We start from the raw sequence: 15,537 nt of genomic DNA on the forward strand, positions 1-15,537 counted from the left end.
AATCAAATTTTTTCCAAACTTTTCCTAAAGGTTACATCGCTATCTGATATTTTGTAAAAGTGTTCGCACTTGCTGTTTACAGTGTATGAAATTTTATTATCCAAAGAGAGTTATTTATCTGAATTAAAGTTCAAATTCTTAGTATAAATAACTTGGAAAAAATTGAGGTACCATGAAAGTATAACTTTCCTGTGCATTTATTATAAATATATCTCTCTTATAGATCCAGAGAACATCTCCCTAAAATTTCAAATAAAATGTTTTGGTACGTGTTATGATATTGTCACAGTGTCAGATTGTTTAACCAAAAAAATATCCATTTTTATTAACTTCTATCAAACTAAGTGACAGAGCCCACTGTATTTACTATTTATGAATTACATATTAATATCCCATTTAATTAAAAATCATGAACCTCTTCATTGTCTGGAGGTAAAAAAAGTACTGTAAAACAGCGACAACTATCCAGCCTCATTAATGGTCAAGTTTTAATGTGTCTTGTCTACTGATTTGACAGTAAAATGTAACATTTCGGATCCAGACTCTCCTAAGGAGAACAATAAAAGTGCCGTTTTTTGGGTGATGAATGGCATTAGCTGCAGTCAGAATAGTAACACTCCAATGTTGTATATAAAAAAAAACCTCCATTATTTTTTCTCTTTTATTGTAAAAGTCTTCCTGATGTGTTCAATCAAGGCCCTTTTATAATGGCTTGCATGATTTAGCCTCTGTTTCCTGTGAATTCCTCACTTTCTCCCATAATTTGGTTGGATGCAGACGGGAAATATTCTCAAGGTACGCTGCTACAGTAATTGGTTTTGGTAGACATTTTTTATTTCCAGTTTGTAGCCAAAAATTTTGCCACAACTGAGCAATATATTCTAAAAGCCACAGAATTTCAGTTTATCCCATGGAGAGATTACCTTATAATAGCTTGAATTGTATACTACAGTACATTGGGAAAGAAAGAAGCTGATTTTTATAAATATATTAAAGAATCTTAAAACTAATGAATTGGTGTGCATTATTTGATAATATATGAAATAAACCTATTCCTTGCTTCAAAGATTCCTTTAAATTTTATCACTATGAGATTTGCTTTTACTGTAATATTTGGACAGTTGATTTCCCAAATCTCACTTTTAAAAACTTTTAAATCTAAAGTTTTTTAAAAATTCTGACTAAATTTAAGTCCCTCTTTGCAACAAAATACAGATAACGAAAGGTTTACTTCAATTGTATGTAGCAAGGACATCATTTTTGTCCCCCGCCGCAACGCGGTGCGGGGACATAGAAATGCCGGGCGTCCGTCCATGGGTCCATGGGTCCGTGTGTCTGTGGGTCCGTGCGTCCGTGTGTCCGTGCATCCGTCCGTCACACTTTTTTGTAAGCGCTCTCATGCCTACAAATTTTGACGGATTTTCATTAAATTTATACCAAATGTTTATACCACTATTACCTTGGTCAAGTTCGAAAATCAGCATTGGTCGATACTTTTTGTTGGAGTTATGGGACTTTGACCACAATAATGACTCCGTTTTATCCAAAAGTTGACCTTGTAAGCGCTCTCATGCCTACAAATTTGGACGGAATTTCATTAAATTTATACCAAATGTTTATACCACTAATACCTTGGTCAAGTTCGAAAGTCAGCATTGGTCAATACTTTTTGTTGGAGTTATGGGACTTTGACCACAATAATGACTCCGTTTTATCCAAAAGTTGACCTTGTAAGCGCTCTCATGCCTACAAATTTTGACGGATTTTCATTAAATTTATACCAAATGTTTATACCACTAATACCTTGGTCAAGTTCGAAAGTCAGCATTGGTTGATACTTTTTGTTGGAGTTATGGGACTTTGACCACAATAATGACTCCGTTTTATCCAAAAGTTGACCTTGTAAGCGCTCTCATGCCTACAAATTTTGACGGATTTTCATTAAATTTATACCAAATGTTTATACCACTAATATCTTGGTCAAGTTCCTAAATCAGCCTTGGTCGATAGACTCGATACTAGTATACTGCTTGAACGGCGGGGGACCCAGGAATTCTATTCTTGTAGTACTATAAATGTACAGTTATAACATTTATTTAGAGTTCCCATCCCTATTTAGCTTTAGTTTCAGACTGATAAAAATGCATTTTGTACATTTTTGCCAGTATAGTTACAACTTCTTTTCATTGAAAACTTCCAAAACAAAGTCTTCCTATATCCCATCAAATTATATGCATGATATACAGTCATTTAACTTCATTATCTCAAACTAGATGGAACAGTTTAAAAAATTTAAGATGTCCAAGTATTCGAGATCAAAGGTAAAATACTGAAAAAATAAGTGGTTTATCAGGGACTTACAAATCACTTTGATATATATCCATTGTATTCGAGATATCAGTATTTGAGATATCAAAGTTCAAATGTATTTGTAAACATAATTAGTAAAGTCATTCTGGCAATGTTTTAAGTATCATATTTACACTAGCTGTCACATCAGGTGATAGTACATGTAGAATGTAAAAAAATGTAACTTTCTATATATTTCGTACTTTGATTTTTCTCTTCCTTAATAAAGCCAATTGAAAAATAATGCATAAAATGAAAGTGAAAATGAATGCTTTGCAACTTTCAGTACATTTGGTACTTTGATTTTTCTCTTTCCTAGTAAAGCTATTAAGTATCTCGTACAGCATAATGCATAAAATGAATGTGAAAATGAATGCTTTGCAGCTTTCAGTACATGCAGTACTTTGATTTTCTATTCCTCAGCACCAAGCTATGAAGCGTCACAATGAGGCGTGGAGGGACAGCCTCCGTTACAGAAAACCGGACCTTGATCGGATGCCGGGAATCCGCCGGATAACCATCAACAACAATCCGATGCTTGGAGACCAGGGGGCAGGGCTGTTAGCGGAGGCACTCAAGGATGACCTCTGGCTCAAAGGTATAAGGAATTTCATGTCTTTGTAAAGTTGTAAACATTTGGACACATGAGGCTTAAAAGTATGAGGGAGAAATCAAAAATCAATTGCAAATGTAAAGTTATGAAATGTTTGCCTGCAGACAGTTAAATGATGTATAGGGCAAAAGTGATCTGAGGGCCAAAACTCCTACATGCTTGCATTATTTATATGATTCTGTTGTTGAATATTTTAGCCCTGGACCTGCAGAGTTGTGGGATCTCAACAGAGGGAGCACGGCAGTTACTGACCGTCCTAAAGTACAACACCACCATAGTGGTACTAGATGTCCGCAGGAATCCCCTCATAGGTAAACACTAAAACTTGTCAGTGTAAGATAGGAATCCTCTCATAGGTAAACACTTATACCTGTCAGTGTAAGATAGGAATCCTCTCATAGGTAAACTCTTAATATTTTAATACCTATCAGTGTAAGATAGGAATCTCCTCATAGATAAACACTTATACCTGTCAGTGTAAGATAGGAATCCCCTCATAGGTAAACACTTATACCTGTCAGTGTAAGATAGGAATCCTCTCATAGGTAAACTCTTAATATTTTAATACCTATCAGTGTAAGATAAGAATCTCCTCATAGATAAACACTTATACCTGTCAGTGTAAGATAGGAATCCCCTCATAGGTAAACACTTATACCTGTCAGTGTAAGATAGGAATCCCCTCATAGGTAAACACGTATACCTGTCAGTGTAAGATAGGAATCCCCTCATAGGTAACCACTTATACCTGTCAGTGTAAGATAGGAATCCCCTCATAGGTTAACACTTATACCTGTCAGTGTAAGATAGAAAAACCCTCATAGGTAAACACTTATACCTGTCAGTGTAAGATAGGAATCCCCTTAAAGATAAACACTTATACCTAGGAATCCCCTCATAGGTAAACACTTTTTTTTTTTACGACCAAGAAAAAATAAATTTACGTCCTGCCAAAAGTCCAAGGTCATGATGAAATGGTTCTAATTAGAGAGTATCTTTCATTGTGATATATTTTGTTTTTGGGCAAAATCAAGACGGGCGAAACCGTATGCAATTGAAGAAGGGCGAAAAATTAACAGGCAAAAATAACCCTGTATACAGTAGATTTAAAGCCCTTAAATATCTTGCTTCATTCGGCTCCTCAAAACTTTCATAGGTAATGGATGTCTTATGATTCAATTTTCTAGCAGAGAGAACAGAAATTAAAAACAAATTGTTCTCCTAAATGACAAGTCATTGCGTGGTAGGCAAAGAAATTTTTTTTAGATGTATAAGTAATTCTCTTATCCAATTGAATACTGTAGATTCCTAATTAAATGCTGGGAATTTACATCGGCATAAAATCGTGAGAAGCAACCCTCGCGGATTTTGAAATCTTGCTTTTATTTTTCAGACAGCTTTGAAATTAAGGAAATTATAACAAAAAATTCGAGCTTGCAATTTTATATTCTCGTAAACTGATACAAAACAGTTCATTCACGGAAATTAAGTACTTGCTTAAAACAAGGAATTAACTGTAGCACATGTACTACGGTAACTGAACTGGAAATTGATTTGAATTAAGTTTAATTAACCTTAATCTCTCGGCTCCTGAGAGGAAAAAGACAGTACAGATATAGAGCCTTACATTTCCCCTATTTCCCTCATGCAACACACACCCACACACAGTCGCATAACTTTCCCAACTGACAGTGATTTCATTTGATTATGCATAGATTTATTATTTTAATTAAGTTTTATGAAGAATGAATGTCAACCCAGAACTGATATGCATTACATCAACTGGAGAACTTTCAAATTGTTTGCAGTTTAAGGTCAGGTTGTAGAATTACTGCAATTTTTAAAATGATTCAGAAAATGATTGAATGAAGAAATTAAATCACATTGCAAAAAATATGATCAATATATTAATGTGTATTTTTCGTACCTGTCATTTGATATTTGATTTTGATTTGAGTACACAAAGTTCACAGTCCAGGTTTTGTTAGCTGTCAGTTTAATTATGAATCTCTTACAGAGAGCCATAAAGTAATTCTTTGAAAACAGCTAGCTCTGTTGAGGTTTTGCCGTTATAATTGAGAGGTAGTCGCTAAATCCATCTTACTAATCATTGATCTATCATGTTAAAAAAAAAAAATCCCATATATTTCCTTATCTGTGGCAAAGATTTTAGTCGAAAGCCGAACACAATAAAGCGTCATTTCCTTCCTTTTGATCCTCCCATTATGTTTTTTCACTCGAAAGAAACCCAGTCAGTACCTATCCTAATATGGGATTTTTTTTCTTTTTAATTAAGGATTCAGCTTATGATAGAAATGATCACCTTTAATCTTCTCACAAGGTATAATGATAAATCTCCAACTCCAGACTTCAGAATTGATTAAGGAACTGCTTAGTACATTAAGGTGCATAGCACTTTATCGACCTTTTCTGTGATTTATGTCCCCACAACTTGTACTCATTAACCCTTAAAGCATCTCTTGCAGAAAGTTCTACAAGTAAATAAATAAATCATTGTTTGTATAAGATTATCAGTCATATGGTATATTTTTATCTTACATTTAAAGGGGCATGGTCAGGATTTTGATAAAAAATTATTTTTCCGATTTTATTGTTTACAATGCTTCAGTAAGGCATTGTTAATAAACAACCAAAATTTGAGTGTCATTCGTTGAGTTATTATAAGGGAGTTACAGAGCTTACAATTCTTTGCTTTGTAAACAAAGCTTTTGTTTACATTTTGAATGTTGAGGTGAAAATTCCAGTTTTAGATCTAAAATGTATGTGTATAATTAATGTTAGGAACTGTCTATTCATGCTTAAAATGAATAAGACCATAGACAAATCAGCTTGAACATAATTTTTTACAGGTACATGTATATTGAACACATGTAAACAAAAACAGGGCATGAGCCTTGTTTACATGACAAAGACTTGTGAGTCCTGTATCTTGCTTATAACTCAATGATTGACTCTCAAATTTCATTTGATCATTAGAAATGCATTTCTAAAGCTTTGTAAATAATAAAAGCAGAAAAACAGAATTTGACCAAAACCGTGTCCATGCCCCTTTAAACTGTAAAATCTCCTTTATGTAGAGGATTTAAGAAATAAGGGACAACAAGTTAAAAGCTTTGCTTACATGTAAAAGTCTCTTGTGTTACCAAATGTTATGGAGTTAAGTGTTGGATTAGTACTAGCATGTCCATGATTTCTTAAATGTATAAAACTCTGTCCTGGATTTTAAAATTTGAGATGAATTTTCTGCCAAAAAAATGCTCTAAGATAATATTGATGCAAAGCATGATGGAAAAAACCCTTAGAAGTTTTAAGGGGGTGAGTTTTTTGTGTGTTTTGCTTAGATGAGAGAGAATGTGAGAGAGAGAGAATGTGAGAGAGAGAGAGAGAGAGAGAGAGAGAGAGAGAGAGAGAGAGAGAGAGAGAGAGAGAGAGAGAGAGCTGTTTAGTGTGGTAATTAACTTCGAACTATGAATCGGAAAATAGACATTCTACTCACAAACTGTAAATTGTAGAGATTAGAGAGGTTTAGCAAACCAACGTGTACGCGTACGTGTACGTGTAGAACGGAAAATATGTGCATTACGTCATTAGTTTGTGTAATGACGAATTTCTACACGTATGTACCCGAATGAACATACGTGTAAATTGCAAAGTACCCGTAAGGTCGAACTTGTAGCCTCTGTTTCCCTGTTGTCTATTAATTTTAATAAAAATGTTAACTTTTCTTAAGCTTGAATATTCAGTGCGAATACTGATATCTACCAACATAAATTTTCATTGGTGTTTAATATGTTATTGGAGTTTTATTTCACGCATCTCTTCCTCCAAAACATGCAGTGGCTCCATTATCTTATTAATTTGCGATAAATAAAAATGTGCATATATAATAAATGATGTTTAATAAAATTAACACATGCAGAATTCCTACTTTTCGTTTATAACCCACATTCTCAGCTTAGTAGGAGAGGATATCCATAATTACATTAAAACATTTACACGTACAAGTACACGTTACAACTGCTAAACAAGAAAAATAATTGAGCTGGTACGCGTAGTTCTAACTTGTAACCTACACGTACAAGTACACGTACACGTTGGTCTGCTAAACCTCTCTAATATTGCTGAATGGGGGAAAGTCATACAGGACTAGAATAATCTGCATGATGTTCGATCATTCAGAGCCATCAATTGAAAACCCATTCACAGTAAAATTGATATTTTATCAACTGAAGGTGTTATGAAACACTTTAAAGTGTGAATACAAATAGAAATCAATGCACAATATTTAAAATAATATTGAAAAAAATGCTTTAATTTTTTTTTAAAGATAATAAATACATGGCTTGGTGTTAAACTACAGGTGTGCAATAGTGAGAGAGTGTCTGTTCATCCGTATGTCTATTTCTCAATTTGAAACCAAAGCAATGCAGTGCCTTTTGAGATGGTTACAATCTCATTGACATCTTTGGCCATTTAGTACTAGTAAATCTTCCAGTTAAAACTTTAATTAAAAGAAGGTAAATAGATTCAAATTATTTATGCTCACAATTCTTTTACACAGATCGAGATGTTGTACATTCAATCATGGAACAGCTAATGATCAACTGCAATGGACAAGATACAGAGGTAAGAGGTCAAGGTTGAAAGGTCAAAGGCTAATGTCAAGGTCACCACAAGAACAAAACAATATAATAATAGATTATTGCAACATTTGCTCAGAGCTCTTATCTTAAAATCAAAAAAGTACAGTATTTTAACCTTACTGAATGCTTCACGATTTATTTTTCAAAAAAGAAAAAAAAATGTTTTAAATAATTTTGATGTTGGCATGAGACCTAATAGTATATATCACCAGGAAGCTGTGTTTAACAACCCGTTGAACAGCATCTCAAAATCTGTCCATCACTTTGTCTTTTTATTAATTAAGCACGAAGCTGAAGCCGCATCAGTGATATGTCAATTTTGCTTTTAAGATTTTATGCATCATTTGTTGATATGTGATTGTGTACGTGTTATTAGTAATAAAAAGAAATAAATAAAAAGAGTCCTGCATCATTCAGCAACATAGCATTAAACTACAAGTTATGCATGCATGTTGTCATGCAGTCTGTCTCATGCAATCCCATTTGATTGTCTTGAAAAACATCGGGATGTTGCATGTTTTTTTTAACAATAACTTATAGGGTCTGTTTAAAGCTGAAGTTTGTTTGTCATCTTATCTTAAAACAAAGACGGCTGAGGCAGACTGCAGCTGCTTGAAGTCAGATAATTGAACTGTTGTTGCGGTGTTTTTATATGGTGGCCTTGTGTTTTATCGTTATGGACTATTGATTGGTTGCAGTATAAGTGGATCAAAGCCGAGGAAGGGTTAGATAGTGCTAAAAAGAAAAAGAGACGAACCAAGACGCTCAACTGTAGTTTCGGCAGGAAAACCACCATCAGGGTAAGTTACCATTAAAAGTAATTCTTACCATTCCACAAAGGTTATTTACCTAAACAATTCTTACCACTCCATCAAGGTAAGTTACGGTAGTAATTCTTATCATTCCACGAACTTAAGGTAAAATTACCATAGTAATTCTTACCATTCCACGAAGATTATTTACCTAATCTAAACAATTCTTACCATTCCATCAAGGTAAGTTACCATAGCCATTTTTACCATTCCATCAAGGTAAGTTACCATAGTAATTCCTACCGTTCCATCAAGGAAAGTTACCCTAGCCATTCTTACCATTCAATCAGGGCAAGTAATCAGCAATTTTTAGCATTCCCTAATGTCAGGGAAAATTGACCATGGTAATTCTTACCAATACATCAGGGTAAGCAACTCTTAATTATTCAACAAGGGTAAGTTGCCATTCCTGCACTTACCATTCCATGGAAATTCTAAATACCAGTAGAATGTACCACTATTTCCAGACTGTGAAACAATGCTGTCACAAACCATGAACTAACAATCTGTGAACCACTGCTAACAAACCATGAATCCCTGCCTACAAAATATGAACCACTGCTTATAAACCATGAACCGCTGCTTACAAGAAATGAACTTGGCTTACAAACCATGAACCACTGCTAACAAACCATGAACCACTGCTAACAAACCATGAACCACTGCTTACAAACCATGAACTATTGTTTCACTATGAACCACTGCAACTGCTGCTTGTAAACCACAAATCTCGTTTAACAAATCGTTAGCTTGAACCTAATTTAAAGTCTTACAAAACAAGAACATTGAAATACAACCCAGTTCACCACTCCAGAGACTAGAGACTTAAATTCCTACAATCAGTAAACCTCTCCTCCAACTCTATGAACATGAACCATTAACAACATATGAACCACATCCTTTTTATCCACAATTTATGATGATATTACTGTTAGCATATTACATTTGGCTGTGTATTCTATTTAGCGTTTTTGGTGGAAAACAGCATCCAGTAAATCAAGTACATTGCCATATGTTAGATGTATAAGTAGATAAATAGGTACTTTAAGAAATGCGCTAAATCAAATCCACGTTAACTTGTTGAAAAATCATATTCCGCCAAATATCATACATGCTAAATAAAGTACCTTTACAGTATATGGTGAAATCAGTTCATTTTGGGGGGGGACCTAATTAATTGTTTGTGGACTTGATTTACAAGAAAATTATCAAATACCGAGATCACTGGGGATGTTGATTTTGTGTATAAAAGGAATCCACAGAATTTCATGAGCATTGAGCCACCACTAACAACGATGAATCCACCATAAAACCTTCCTCTATGCCCCTGTGATCCATGGACTTTGTCATTCAATTCTGGTCCATTAGACCAACGTATCAAATCACCCCTCGGAGAAGCATCCCCTCGGTATTGTGTACAAGATAATGACTATCTTTAATTGTCACGGATCTAGATCCCCACTCCCTGTGTAAAAGAACTTGATATGACCCTCGGTTCCAGCTCAGGACGAATCCATCAAGCATTCCTGACCCTTGCTGACGTAAATGTGGCTTGTCGTGAGGGTCCCGCTGTAATTTTTTTCGCAATTGATGGCGGTTGTCTTGAATAACAAAAGAAATTTCTCTCTTTCTCTCCCACTATTCATCACAGTAATTGTGATGGATCAATATCTGTGTTTTTTTTAATTTTTGTGAGGCCCACATGTTGACTGTAGTCAGTGGTTGTTTTTTGCTGACATTTCATTTCTTGTTGATGACATACCCTCAGGCCATCCTTAAAAAAAATTGTTTGTTTGAAATTGCCGCCTGGGGGTTTCTAGACCCAGGAAGGAGGGAGGGAATTTTTTTTTGTTTTTCAGATTTGAAGTTGAACTTATTAAAAATTGGTAAAAAATGAAAATCGCCATATAGATAAAAAATGTTCCTTATTCTTTGCTAACAAAAATTTTATCAGCAGGGGTATAATTCAGTGAGGCAGAAGGCAATGGCAAACAAACAGTAATTTTGTTTTGGCCTCATCTAATTGCTGTGAATCAATAACGCTGGGACTGATAAAAATGATGTTACAAACACAGAATAATTGTCCTTTTGGAGTTTATTGCTGTAATGGTTTCTTATACTTTTTCTTTTCTTGATTCTTCAGGTGTCCGCCGGGGCTCAGAGAAGGAGAACAAAGTCGGCAAGTTCACTCGGGGTCACGCACAAGATTCAGCCAATCAGCTCCGAGGGAGTTAAGTCTGGGCCGGGCATGCCCTGGAGAACCGCAGCAAGGGCCAACAGATACAGGTACACAGTGTCCACTGTGTGTAATGTAATGTATAAATTGGTTATTACATGGAGAAGTTATACCAAGTTACATTATTACAGATAAATGTAATATCAGGTTACATTTTTGCAAAACTAACTAAAATGTTCTGAATCACACTAGTTTTAATTACAAGTATACATGTATTTACATATCAGGCCCCGCCTTCACCAACTTTCCTCAAGTCAATACTCAGCCTCAAATCTGAGGTTTGACCTCAAATTTATGTACTTTTCTTTAAAGGATTTGAGTTGAGGAAGAAGTTGAGGAATTTGAAAATTTTGGTGACGATGGAGCCTGACCTATTTCACAGAACATTGTATTTTTATTACATGTTCATGCAAACTCATACTGCCTGTTTCTCTGTAGGGAGTTTTCATTGAAACACTGCAGTTTTCATAACTGGTACATGTTTGTATACATCTGTGTACTGTTTATAGGGGGTTTCCTCCAGAGCATATCCCCGGGAAGGCGAGTCTGTTTGAGAACAGTGAGGGGTCGCCCACCTCCTCCCCCGAGCACACCCAGTCCATCTACATCAACGCGGAGGACGAGGAACTCGACACGCTGAGGGAGCTAGAGCGCCTCAAACTGGATGACAGTAACCTTGACACGGGGGTCGCCAGTGTCAAGGAACTTCAGGTCTGTGATAATTGAGCGGGCTTTGTAGTGTCATTTAGGAGGCTGGATGGTCAACTAATTATTAATCGTTTGATCTACTTTAGCTTTAAAATATGAACAATTTTTTAAATTTTTTTATACATAGCTCTTTTACTTAAGAAGATTAATATAGTCTATAAATGAGGTGTGTGATAAATGAGGGAATTTTTTGAATTGCCATGAAATGTCTTTTAGAAACTAAACCAAGTTAAAGCTACTGTAAGTGGTTTTCTTCTCAGAATTTTGAAACTTGGGACCAAAGAAACATTTGCAATTTTGATATATTGATATATTGAAATGTAGATCAGATGATGCGTGCATTTTAGGGAATGTTTTTTTTTCATCATTGTGACAATGCATTAGGTTATAAAATGAAGAAATAAATACAATTTTTGTAACTCGTACAATTAATGAGGTAGCTGAATTGGTGGTGTCTTTTGGGGAAGGGCTGTGAAGAGTTGTGACAATATAAGGTCATACTGTATATATCCATTTTTTTCCCACTTGTGTCGCAAAATTTGCAAAAATGGGGGAAATCTTTAACATTTTTAATTTGCCTCAGTCATTTCTTGCAATTTAAAAAGTTTCTTAAAACAAAAAAAACAGGATATAATTTCTGCATATTCAATTATTTGCCATTTAAAAGAGCTTGCGAAAAACGTAAAAAAAAAAAAATTACTAGATCATTGCGAAAATTACTGGATATACAGTATATGAATAGAACAGAATACCAGTGGTATAATAATGTGATATTCAATTGTTACAGATTGAACTGATTCAAGTCAAGAGAAAGATGCAGCAAGAGAAGCTGGCCCGGGCACGTGCAGACAAAAGGGTCGTAGAGGTCAGTGTCCTAGAAAATAACCCCATTCAGATTCACCTATAGCAATGATGATAGAATAGAGTTTAGTATTTTGACACTTTAAAGGGTTTTTGTCACAATTTTAAAAACAATCTAAGATTAATTCTTTGACTCATGTATGTATAAGCTTTTGTTGAAATAAATGCTCTTGTAAGAAGATTTAACACTTATTTTAAAAACTTTTTGAAAAGCTGCACATTTTGAACGTGATAGGCTATGTGCTTTCTGTTGTGAAGTCACATGTTTTGTTCACTTGTTTTTTACAATCATTCGACATCTTTTACAGTGAACATGTTTTCATACATATATTTTTTAGTAAAACCAAACCCATTGTTGTCTTTATTTTGTGATTATTAGTTAAATATCCAAATATGAGTAAAAATTTTCACAGAATAGGAAAAATATTTGACTGTTTTGTACATTTTATGTATTTAATCTTGAATGTTGTAGCTGACCCTGGACAACAAGAGATTGAGGGATGAGGTGCTGAGGCAGAAGGGACAGTCCGGGGGCAGCGTGCTGGACGACGACAAGGTCCTAGAGAGCATCGAGGCGTCCTTCAAACAGTTCCACCAGTTCCTGGACCTCCTCAGAGAGGCAGGGTAAGTGTCAAAAGTTTAATTTTTCAAAGAGGCTGGGGTAAATGTCAAAAGTCAAACTTTTCAAAGAAGCTGGGGTAAATGTCGAAAGTCAGAACAGAGAGGCAGGGTAAGTATCAAAAGTAAACTGATTTAAGGAGGTAGGGTAGGTGTCAAAAATCAACCTCATATTTTGGTAGGCAGAGTAAGTGTCAAAAATTAGAAAACAGTTCCACCAGTTCTTGGTCCTCCTCAGAGAGGCAGGGTAAATTTCAAAAGTATTAACTTCCTTAGAGAGGTAGGGTAGGTGTTTAAAGTAGAAAACTTCAGAGAGGCAGGGCAAGTGTCAAAAGTATTGAGCTTCTCAGAGAGGCAAGGTAGATGTCAACAGTCAGTCTGTTCTGGGATGTAGAGCAAGTGTCTAAAATTAACATATTCAACCTTACTAAGGTGTTAATAGTTTTGATTTAAAATTGTTTCATTTTTGTTTGGTGAAAATTGGTATGAAAATTGGTATGTTTGAAATTATTCAATTACCGTGTATTCTCACCTCATTCATAATTTCTCTCTTCATTTAGATTGGGACAGCTTATCACCATGGCGGGATTGGACCACAAGGAATCTCCGTTCTCCCAGGGGTTGGCCCACACCAAGCAGCAATCCGCCCAGAGAACCACTAAACCGCTGTACACCTCCAGCCCCTCAAAGATCCCCACCCGCCCCGCAAAGCCCACGATGAAAGCTTCCTACTTTGGTGATATCTCTGCTGTAGGGAGGGTGGGTACCTCTGCTTCAGGACCAAAGGGTGGAGATAGCGATGCCAACTTGTCTGCCTTCGACAAGAAATTTCGAGATTTCCACGACGGGTCTTTCATCAACGAGGAAAAGTACATGAGGAATATTGATCCCACCATGGAAGGGGAATACCAGGACAGTAGTTACGATCGTGGGCCGATGAAGAAAGACGAACTGTACGAGAGGATTCTTCACGAGACGAGTGGAATGTTTTCCCACATGGGACAGGACAACTCCACCGTGGCGGACATTTTTCCGCCCAAAGAAGTCAGCCAGTCGGAAAAGATGGACTTTTCCACCAAAGGAAGGGTTTCTCCAAGAGACAAATCAGGGGAGCAGAACGGGAAAAGGCACGGAGAGGCGAGAAAAGACAGCAAGACAGATCTGTTTTCCGAGGACCATTCCCGCGGATTACGAGAGGAAATACTACAAGACCTGCCCGAATTCGAAACCAGCGAGACTGAAGTCTCTGAATTACCCAGCAGGCCAAAGCCTCAGCCCAGGGGCAGGAAACTTAGTGACGACGACAGCAGGGCTCGCTCAAAGCGAGACAATCTGAGCGAGAAGGAATCTCCGGAGCACAAGTCACGGATGAGCGACTACAACTATAGCATGGACAGTTTCGATCAGTCTTACATCAGTGAGAGAGGTGAACTTGTGCAAGATCTGAACCTGCTGGAGAGTAGAGGATCACCCACCCCCGAGTTCATTGACAGTGAGAATGAGGACTTTTGATTGGCCAGTGGGATTTTTTCATCCCGCCCCTTTTTTAGATGATTGACTGACAGTGAATTCAAAATAGAGACATAGTGATTGACGACAAAATTTGACTGTTTATAGTTTAAGGGTTACTTAAAGAGGATGTACATGTACTATGAGAATGGAAAGGAATGAATATGTTCTGTAAATCTTTGTAGATATACAATTTATGATTATGAAAAACTAATCTACATATGTAGAATGTGCTTGTAAGAGAGAACAAGACAACCTTTTTGCAGACTACAAAACCTAAGTTTGTGTTGAATGCATTATCACAGAGGAAGGGAGATAACCTTATCTTATCTGTATAGATGGATCTACCGTGTACTAATTTTTTTCAATACATGGTAGCATTGTCATTTTTTTTGGTTTAACTTTTATAAAATGTAAATATTAGTACTCATTTGATCCGTCCATGTTTTTCACTGTGAACTGTATAATTTTGTGCAGAAATGCACCTATTTTACAGGAAAGCTGCTTTTGTTTTCAAATATTGAAAAACAAAAAATGTACATTTTATTTTTTTACAAGCTTGCCTCTGTATAAAGATCTGAATAAGTTAAATTTTTTTTTTTTGTCTTTTGCAAAAAAATGAATTTTCTTCTTATTTATTTATTAACTTCTAAATGCATGTAAATGTATTTATTTATTTTTGATGTTTCTTTTTTGCATTTATCATTTTGATAATTTTTTCTCTTGCAACATGTTCATGTATATCTCCCCCTAACTTAGACATTATTGTAGATGTTATGCAATAAAAGGAAATTAAACCACAATGAAGCTTTCTCGGTTATTTTTTTTAATACCATAGAAAATGTTCATGGTATTAATAAAAAATGATTTTATTTTTATGATGTAACAATATTACATAATTACTGTATACAGGGTTATTTTCGCCCCGTGTTATTTTCGCCTTTCTTCACTTGCAAACAGTTTCGCCCCGTCTTGAATTCGTCCAGACACAGTTGTGTTTAAAGAAAGATTGTTTGAGATAATGGAATTCGCAGTCTTCAATTCGCCAACTGACAACGAGGGTAAAAAGGGCGAAAATAAAACGGGGGCGAATATTTCCCTGTATACAGTATTCATTTGTTTTTTTTGTTAACACATAGAATGATAGATACATTTATCATAAAATGA

General features: G+C 35.6%; 1 protein-coding gene across 2 annotated transcripts in view; it reads left to right on the forward strand.

Moving 5' to 3' along the window:
* The window catches only part of LOC105328094 (centrosomal protein of 78 kDa), a 37,543-nt gene extending 22,370 nt beyond the window's left edge, over positions 1 to 15,173 (forward strand). For both annotated transcript variants that reach the window (XM_066067572.1, XM_066067580.1), the window contains exons 7-15: positions 2,773 to 2,947; positions 3,160 to 3,273; positions 7,545 to 7,609; positions 8,325 to 8,426; positions 10,582 to 10,724; positions 11,184 to 11,385; positions 12,170 to 12,247; positions 12,716 to 12,867; positions 13,422 to 15,173. In XM_066067572.1, the coding sequence (XP_065923644.1) occupies positions 2,773 to 2,947; positions 3,160 to 3,273; positions 7,545 to 7,609; positions 8,325 to 8,426; positions 10,582 to 10,724; positions 11,184 to 11,385; positions 12,170 to 12,247; positions 12,716 to 12,867; positions 13,422 to 14,373 (1,983 nt within the window). In that variant the 3' untranslated portion in view covers positions 14,374 to 15,173. The remainder of the gene's footprint in view (positions 1 to 2,772; positions 2,948 to 3,159; positions 3,274 to 7,544; positions 7,610 to 8,324; positions 8,427 to 10,581; positions 10,725 to 11,183; positions 11,386 to 12,169; positions 12,248 to 12,715; positions 12,868 to 13,421) is intronic.
* The last annotated feature ends 364 nt before the right edge of the window (positions 15,174 to 15,537 follow it).

Source organism: Magallana gigas, chromosome 1 (genome assembly GCF_963853765.1).
Source record: "Magallana gigas chromosome 1, xbMagGiga1.1, whole genome shotgun sequence".
In the NCBI taxonomy this organism is placed as follows: domain Eukaryota; kingdom Metazoa; phylum Mollusca; class Bivalvia; order Ostreida; family Ostreidae; genus Magallana; species Magallana gigas.